Raw genomic sequence first — 9,482 nt, forward strand, 5'->3', positions numbered from 1 at the left:
CTCACCTACATCGTCCACATGGGACGACTCGGGAACTCAACTCCTACCCCGGGCAGCTCACCTATCCCCTTATGCCCAGGGGAAGGGTATCAAGCCGTTTGACAGCTGATGCTAGCTGTCAAAACGGCTTTTACGCTGAAACAGGCGGGAGGCAGCAAACAGCTGCGTCCGACGAGGTCGCCTGCCACCGGAAGTCCCCTCTTTTTGTAGATCTATTTCTTTTGAACAATTTGTACATTCCAGTCATGGGTTTCATCCCACCAGGTTTCTGTAATGCCAACTATGTCATACCTGCCCTCATGTACTATTGCTTCTAGTTCAACCTGTTTGTTCCCCAAGCTTTGAGCATTTGTATATAATCATTTAAGACCTTTATGCCTGTCCGTGGGTATGTTTCCTGCCTCTCCTGATTGTTGTTGGAGTTTTTCTTTTTTCTCATCACTCCAAACCTCATAGTTTGAGTTGTTTTCTTGGGATTTATGTCTGGTTTGGTCACCCTTCCCCCTCAATTTTAGTTTAAAGCCCTCCTGATGAGTTGGGCCAGTCTTTTTCTGAGTACATTTTTCCCTGTTTTAGTGAGGTGCAGCCCATCCTTTGCCAAGAGTCCTTCAAAATGCAATCCATGATCCAGGAAACCAAAGTTTTCTTGGCAACACCAACCCTTTAGCCAATGGTTTATTTCTAGAATTCTTTTTTTCCCTCAATGGGAGGGAGTACTGATGAGAATACTACTTGTGCTTCTAGTGCCTTAACTTTACTGCCTAGTTGCTTATAATCTCTCAATATTGTACTCGGGTTCTTTGTTCTGTCATTTTTCCCAACGTGAAGGAGGAGGAAAGGGTAGTAAACTGTAGGCCTAATTATTTTGGTTAGGTTCTTGGCCACATCTTTGATTTTTGCTCCAGGGAGACAACATATCTCCCTGGTTTGTGTGTCTGGTCTGCAGATGGCTGTTTCTGTTCCTTTGAGGATAGAAACTCCTATTACCAACACTCACCGTCCTTTTTTGGGGGGTGCAGTCTGGGGTGCTTTTCTGTTTATCTCAGGTGTGTTTGTTGATGTGACTCTTTTAGGGATGTTTGGTATTGTTTCTTAGCAAAGTTCTGTATTAATATTTTTCTCTTTCTGCTTTTTCATTGTATATTGTATACTTTTCTCTCCTTTTTCTTTCTTTTAAAGTGCTTTTTAAAAATTATATTGCTAAAGCTTGGAATCTTTTAATCAATGAAGATCTATGGACATATCAAAGTTGGACTGTTGCAAAAAAAAAAAAAGCTCATGGAAGAATATTGTCTTAACAAAATGTGTGAAAGTTCTGCTTCTTGAATTAGTTTTGTACCAAAAGAGAAGCAATATGTGATCGTATGGTACAGATAGTCCTCAACTTACTACCAGTTGCTTAGCAGCCATTCAAAGTTATGATGGACTCACCCAAAGCTACTTATGACTCAGTTTCAAACTTATGGCAACTGTAGCACCTGTAAGGACCCACCCCACTTTGCATCTTAAGAAGACAGAACTCCTGGAATATTTCTTCCAACAGGCATCTTTATTAAGAGAAAGCTGGATGCAGGCGTTCTAGACAGGACTTGGGTCCAAGCTCTCCCATTCAAGGTTTTAAGGGATCCCCCATTAGCCACACCCCCGTCACCCCCTTCTCCCAGCAACAATCCCAGGCATTACATTCTCACCCCCTTTTCCTCATTGCCGGGAGGAGACTTCCAAAAGGATTACATGAAAGCTAATGACCCTCATTGTTATTGTTAGTCCATTTGGTGATATCCACATCCAGTCCCTTTGAAGTAGGCTGAAGGAAGTGAGGGCCATAAAGCCCCTTTGTTCACCCCCTTCCCTTCATCATATGACAGAATCCAGAGCAGGCAGAAATGCGGGTTTTCATAGTTGATAACTAGAGATGGAATATATTTGGATTCTGACAGCACCTCTGCAGTTATGCGCACAAAATTTGGATGGTTTCACCCTTATGACTGACCCCAGGGATGCTGTAGTGGCCCCCGCCTATCTCCCTCCCATCCTGCCCCACCAAGTCTCTACAGGCTCCCTCACATTGGTGCAAAATTGGAGAAGGTGTCTAGCAGGGCACCATAAAGAAGTTGTGCTATTGGCTTGGCTTTAAATACTTCTGATCTCAGTATCTCAGAATCTATGACTTCTACACAGAATAGGTAAGAGAGGATGGCATGTTTTCTAATGGAAGAAACTAAAGTATTCATATCTTTGATAATATTAAAACAAAAATTAACAATCTCACATTGTAGAAGAAAGTAATCCAGAACTGCAAAAGAAAAAAGGAAGGATATATCAGAACTATAGCTGTTGTTTGAACCTTTCCTTAATTCAAACACAAATGTTTCAAGAATTTTACAACCTTCACAGATAGTATTTCAAATAGTAATGAACCAATTGAATGAAAAGAAGTGGTTGTACTGAAAGTGATTATATAATCATTGCATGCTAAACAAGCCATTTAGATTTGCATCCAAAATCTGGACTCTAATTCAGCTTTTTTCTAGTAATCTCTTCACAAGGTGAATTTCACTTTGCCACTTAAGTTGATAAATATGAGGAGGTATTTCTCACAAGTTATTCCAATAGAATTAACAGTCTTTTATGACAATGAACTTCTGTGTCCTTCTTAAATAAAATAAATAAAATTAAACAAGACTAGGTAGAATGTGAGTGACCATCAGGTGTCCATAGATAAAACTCCTTTACGTTAACACAGGTGAAGAAGGCTGCAATTTCTCAAGCGTAGGACATAAAGCATCAATGGATTTTTAAATACTTGCAATAGCTAAAACTATTGTTGGAGTGAGCATAAAACCAAGCACAGCTGCTACCATCGTATTTTCTCACTGTTAACTGTGGATATCACCATTATCATCATCACCACCATTGTCTATCCACTGCAGGATGAAGGCCTCCTCTGTATGTTTCCAACCTATACAATCCTGAGCTTTCTTTTGCCAATTGCCTACAATATCCATAACTGTGGATATAAATACTACAAATAAAGCCAACATCTCCCTCCTTCAGCTTATCCATTTATTTGGGGTTTCCATATACTTTGATAGAAATCAGCTCTGGCCAACAGTTTGCTTTTTTCTTTCTCTTTATTTTTGAGAATGAAAAGACTATATTATTCCAATCTATACTCTGCTGGGAGAATTTGCTGGGTTAAATTGTATGTACATTTGGAAAGGGCTGCAAAGAACATGTAAACTCTTGTGGAGAATTTTCAGTCAAATACTTTCAGAAGAATCAGTGAATTTATTTAATCTGGAGTATGAAAAACATTTCTGAATTTCATGGATGAATGACTACAGCACTCTGCCCACTTTCAAAGATAAGACCCTCTACCTTTTCTGCTATAGAAAATGCAGATGGCAAAGATACTTCTCTCTGCTAAGATATATAGATCGAATAAAGAATCTTTTTCTGGCCAAGATCTCTTAAGACAAAAGGCCCCGTGTGAACAATTACTGTGATGAAAAAGAGAAAACATGAAAGCAGAACAGTTCCAGTTCTGCAAAGCTGTTAGGACTAAGAAATCTTCCTTTTTTGATGCTTGGTATATGTTTGATTGAAGGCTTGTTACTATTATGTGATTTTATTCTTTCAGAAACATGGGAAAGATATTTCAAGAACTTAAGAGGCTTACTTTTGGGGAAACACAGTATGTGCAAATCTCATACTTTAAATACCTGGGAGAGATATTTAATGCCTCAGGCAGTCGAAGGGCACATAAAAGCCATGCTGCTTTGAGTGCACAAAAAAGCTCAGCAGTTATTTGAGATTCCACTGAATGGGGTGAGGTGGGGTGGGGATGTTGACTTCCACATGCCCTTAAATTATTTCAAGTTCAATCTTTAATCTAGCTCATCAATGGAGCAGGGTTTCTAGCCCTGCCCCCTGTCGTGAGTCCAGTCTAAATTTCTCAGGACAGCATTTAAGTGCCTTGTTGTGCTTCTAGTGCATATATGCCTCAAATTAGGTACAACAAATGCAGAGGCCAGAGTTTGGCTCCTAATAGTTACCTATTGGCTGAAACGTATTTTCTTACCTGAGGGTCTTGCTCCCTTAATATTGTTTGATACATATAAATCTTTCTGGATGAGTGCAGTTGAAAGCAAACTACAGACATTCTCTTTTTTCGCCCAACAGAGATTTTAAAAAGGGACTATGATCAGGCCACATTGCTTATTAAACCACATTATGGACACGGGGTGCCAAAATGATGGACCAGTACATAAAGTATCTCCTAAACATGCTTCATATCTCACATAACTGGCATATTAGGGGCATAGAAGAGCTTTATTCTGGCAAAGTGTAGTGCCCTTCCCTTGGTCCTAAAGAGAAGATATAAAAAGCCTGTTATCAAAAATGATTATGCCCCAGTAAGGATGGGAAGATAGAAACAATGGAGTAGAAACTACTTGCTTGCCAATTTAAGTCATATGAAATATCTACGTTGTTAGAATATTTCCAGATCATCCAAGCGTTTTGATGTATCTCTCATATTTTTAGGAGTAAACATATAATGGCAAATTAAAATTGCCAAACCCAGTCTAGTAGACTGTATTGTCAAGCTGGCAATTGAACCCAGTAGCTTAAGTGAGGCTAGCAGGAAGATCAGAAAACCACCAGCAATCAGTTTCCTCAGCCCCCAGAAAGTCTTGTCTAAGATGATCTGCAAAGGAGAGTTCCTAAGAGACTGTAAGGAACTCTGGATGACAACAACCACTTATCCTTTCTCCTGAACTAGGGCAAAGTTTATTGTGGCAGCAGGTAAATCAGGAACATGTTAGTTCCTACAAAATGGGACTTCCGACAGTTGGGGTGGCTGACAGTATAGAGAAGATTTTTACCCCCAGATCACCCATCATCTTGGACTTTAGCTTTTCTATTTATTTTTTTAAATGTTAATTGTTTTTAGCACTTTTAACTCTTTATTATATTGTAAGCTGTCCAATGTTGCTGTATTAGTGAGATGAATGGCGCAGAAATTTAATACATACATACAACTATAAATACATACATACATATTTAAAACTAGAAACACGGGTCACCAAGACTAAAAATTTATTAAAACTGAGCTTTCGTCAGTACCTGCTGACATCGTCAGAGTTTAAGCCAGGATTGGAGAACAAGTTCTTATAGACTCTGTGAAGCCAATAGTTCTCTCTCCACTTGCCCTGCCCGCTGGGAGCGTTCGTCCTGCCGCATGCAATCATCTCACTGCTCGCCTGACATTTCTGTCTGCGCTGTTGTCGTCTCAGCCTTTCGTTCCTCTCTAGTGCTAGCATTGCTATCCACATTGGTTAATTGTCCTCTCCTGCTGTCCATGGGTCCGGTCTGCCTCCTCATTATCGCTTGCTGTGACGATGTATTAATCAATGAGAGGTTGCGATCCTCTATTCTCTTGTGTGTGCGGGGGAGAGGTGGTTGTTGGTTCATCCTCATTGTCTCTTGCTGTGACGATGTATCCATTGATGAGAGGTTGCGTTCCTCTATTCCCCTGTGCGTGTGGGGGGGGAGGTAGTTGTTGGTTTTTTTTAATCTTGGTGATCCATGTTTCTAGTTTTAAATATGAATATACCCGAGACTCACATTTTCAGGATTATTTTAGATACATACATACATACAGTTAGCAATAATTACTCTTCTTAGATTGGGTTTTTTGGTAATTATTAATTGCTTTTTATGTTTTTTATATGCTGCGTCAGCTGCATTGGGGTCAATTTGCTTCCAAGTTCAAGATGTTACCTATGTTCTTTAAAGTCCTACATGGCATGGGGCCATGTTACATATGGAATCATCTTCATCCCATTACATCAGCCTGTCTTAACCTGATCAGGCAGGGAAGATATGTTACAGACCCCATCAGGCAAGATCCAGGAAGAGAGCCTTCTCCGCTGCTTGCCTCGCCCTCTAGAACATTTTCCTCTCCAGAAGTAAGGCGGTTCCCCATTCTCCTGGTCTTTTGGAAAGATTTGAAAACATGACTCTGCTGCCTTGCTTGGGGCTCATAGAGAAACATGTAGCAATGAGGCTGGTTAGCTCCCTAAAGCCCTCCCCACACTTTTAAAGTAACTTTTAACATTGAAGTTTAATCATCCTTCTCTGTTTTTAAATTTTATATACTGTTTTTATATTTTATTATTTTATTTGTATGCCCAGAGTCCCTCTGTGAAGGAGACAGACGGTTTCAAAATTTGGTAATACAAATAAACAAGTAAGTACATTTTTCTTCTTGGCTTTCTACTAATTTGTTTTATATAACCTATCTGTTTTATACACTGTTTAGAATATTTTACCCTGGTAAATTTTGTTGTGATATTAGTTTTATCTGTTTCTTCTTTCTACTTAGTCTTGGTTTATCTATCATCTAATTTTATAGTGTTGATTTTTCAAATTATTCTGACTTTTAAATATCAACTGGGGTGGTCCTGACCCTTCTATTATTTATCTTTACATGCTTGTCTTTTACTGTAGATAGTCCTTGGGTTACAAGCACTTGTTTAGTAAGATAGCACTAAACAAAGACAACTTATGATTGATCTGCCAAGTTGCAGCTGTTGTAGTGTCCCTGCAGTCATGTGATTGCAATTTGGACATTTGGCAACTGGCTTACAATTATGACAGTTGCAGCATTCTGGAGGCATATGATTGCCATTTGCAACTTTCCCTGCCAAGTTTCCACAAGCAAAGTCAATGGAGAAACCAGCAAGATGTCACAAGTTGCCCCCATTGCTTTTTCATCGCCAAGCAATCCAGTCCTGATTGCTGTCAGAACCCAAGGACTACTTGTAATTCAAGTTCAACAGGTACTGGAGAGGGGTTGACCAAGCCAGGGGGAGGAGTGAAGTAGGAAATTAGTTTGGGATTGTTACATAGGCACAAGAGGGCAAGCTCTGCCCCCCCCTTCCCCAATGCTGTTGAACCTTATCTATTCCGGCTGAAGTGCATATTACCAATCTGGGAAGAGTCTGGCAAAGTAGGCATGAGCAATAAAGTATTGAACTCTTCAGGAGTGTATCTAGTTGTTTGGACCTGACAATAGGAAACAGATAAAACAACACTTTCTTACTTTCCAGCAAGTGGTATTCAGAGACACTGAGCTTCTAATATTGGAAATAGAAATAACTGGCATGGGACTGAGTTATTTGAAGGGCTGCCTCTTGTCTGTTATATTTATCTGACCCATGAGTACGGGGAGAAGCATGTTACATGTTCTGTCTTTAAAAGAGTGTCATCTTCCGGGAGCCAGGAAGACAACCTTTTCTGCCATGGCACTCACCCACTGGAACATTGTTCCCTGGACTAAGACTGGTCCTAACCCTGCTGGCATTTAGGAAGACCCCAAAGACATGGCTCTGCCAGCAGGCTTGGGTGTCCAATTTTTAAACTGCTTTCTTGAGCTTGGTGCAAGGATGGACTGTAGCCATTGACTAAGGATACTTTTGTTTTCTAAGTGGTTTCTGATGTTTAATATGTTTCCTTATTAGTTTTAACTTTTTTATTGGATTGTCATTTTAACTGGTCATTGACCAGACAGACAGATAGATACTGTAGACAGACAGACAGACAGTTGTGAGTTTCCCAGAATCACTTAGGTGAGATGGGCAGCCATACAAATCAAATCAAATCAAATAAATAAATAAAGAGCACTAGTGCATTACCTAGAATGATTTTTTTCTGTTTTCCTACTAAAATTGATCCAGGTGGGTAACAATGTATTTCACAGTATTTACTTTTGTCTTTCTTAGATCTTCTGATGTTTAGCTTTCCTGGATGATTCTGGATGCTAATATTATCAGAGGAGTTATTTTTTTTCCTTTACATTTATCCATGACATGTATAATTTTATATACAACTATTATGCAATGGAACTCTACCTACTGGCTCCTTTTCTACAATAAAAAGTTGTAAACATTTGAATCTTTCATAACAAGGGAACTGCTAAACTATGCTAAATTTTGTTGTCCATTTCTACACTTTTTCCAGTTTTACAGCATTAAGTTTTAGAGTGTACAATATAAAACAAAGTTATAAGTGGATTAAATGTTACAGACTGGATCTCTCTAAAACAGCGGCCCCCAACCTTTTGGACACCAGGGACTGGTTCTGTGGAGAAAGATTATTCCAGGGTCCAGAGGGGACGTGGTTTTGTGTGCTGCCAGCATCCTGTGGATGGGACTTTGCATGTTTGCACAGCCCAGTTGCTGGCATGCCATGGCCCAGTGCCGGTCCATGGACCTGGGGTTATGGACCCCTGCTCTAAAGAATATTGCAGATCATTGTCTCATTAAATCATTAATTTCTCTGTAGTTTTGTTCTCAAAGGAAATAAAACTAAGTTCTTCCTCAATAGTTTGCTGAATTGCAACAGCGGCAACAAAACACAACAGAAACTGCACGATTAATATCCTGAAGGAGTTAGCACTGTAGTGATAACTTATGGATAATCAAATATGGATCCCTTTAGGACTTCCTAGTTCACTGTATATCAAGACTACTATGGACTTCCGGTGGTGACAGGCTGCATCGCATGGCGGCTTTTGTTAGCCGCCCGCCTGGGAGCGCGTCAAAGCCTGAAGAGACAGCGTTCGTTAGCTGTCTCTCGGCTCGGAACCTCGTCCCTCGGGCAAAGGGGGGGGGAGTAAGTCCAGATAGGGCTCGAGCTTCCTCTCACCCCGGTTTTGTTATAATCGGGGTTGAGAGATGCTAGCTCGCCCGGAGTCTGGACGGTCTCCACGCCCTAAGGCGCCTTCGCTCCTCTTTTGGAGCAAAGCCAGATGCAGCTCCCACCTCTGCTGTTGGAAGGTATTTGGACTTAAATTTTAAGCAGACAGAACTAAACAGGAGGTTCGGATTTACAGTGGATTGTTTCTGACTTTGACTCTGAAATATACTAACATCTTCTTTATTTTGTGGTGATTTAAAGTGAGAGAAAATGGCTGCGGACTTGCCGTTTCTCTGGAATACTTTCGTTTGTTTTTTTTTACTTTCACTTTTTTTTGGGCTACTGACTGGAAAGAGATACATTGTTACTTCTCCGGCTCTGGAAAGTTTTAGCTGCAATGAATTTGTGGTGTATACTGGCTGGTGATATTAATACTGCTATCCTTTTGGATTAATGAAGTATATTTAAAGAAATTTGGAAGTTTTAAAATGGCTGCGGATCTGAGGAAAAAAAAAAAGAGCGAGAAAGAAATTTTTCTTTTTGGTTGCTGAGTGGATCTCATTGAAAATGTCTTTATTTTTCATTATGAATGACCTACAGAATGTTTTGATGCAAGCAGTCAAGCAATACAGTGTGGAAGTTAAAAATCTATGTCTTAAGAGATTGGAAGAATTATATGGAACTGTGGCATCTGCTCTCCAGAAGTTTATAGTTTCAGATTTCATTGAGCAACGGGTGGATAAAGTATGTGAAGAGGTTGAAGAAGATGTCTTGGA

At 39.9% G+C, this 9,482-nt stretch overlaps 1 protein-coding gene across 3 annotated transcripts in view; it reads right to left on the reverse strand.

Annotated features, from left to right (window-relative positions):
- POFUT2 (protein O-fucosyltransferase 2) overlaps positions 1 to 9,482 on the reverse strand; it is a 42,509-nt gene that overhangs the window by 14,867 nt on the left and 18,160 nt on the right. Inside the window, exon 8 of one of the 3 annotated variants that reach the window (XM_015825491.1) lies at positions 1,930 to 2,296. The exons of the other annotated variants lie outside the window; for them this stretch is intronic. Coding sequence (XP_015680977.1) covers positions 2,064 to 2,296 — 233 coding nt within the window. The 3' untranslated portion in view covers positions 1,930 to 2,063. Of the gene's footprint in view, positions 1 to 1,929; positions 2,297 to 9,482 lie in introns of those variants that run through there. 3 annotated transcript variants of the gene reach the window in all.

Source organism: Protobothrops mucrosquamatus, unplaced genomic scaffold (assembly GCF_001527695.2).
Source record: "Protobothrops mucrosquamatus isolate PMUCROS unplaced genomic scaffold, P.Mucros_1.0 scaffold_199, whole genome shotgun sequence".
Taxonomy (NCBI): domain Eukaryota; kingdom Metazoa; phylum Chordata; class Lepidosauria; order Squamata; family Viperidae; genus Protobothrops; species Protobothrops mucrosquamatus.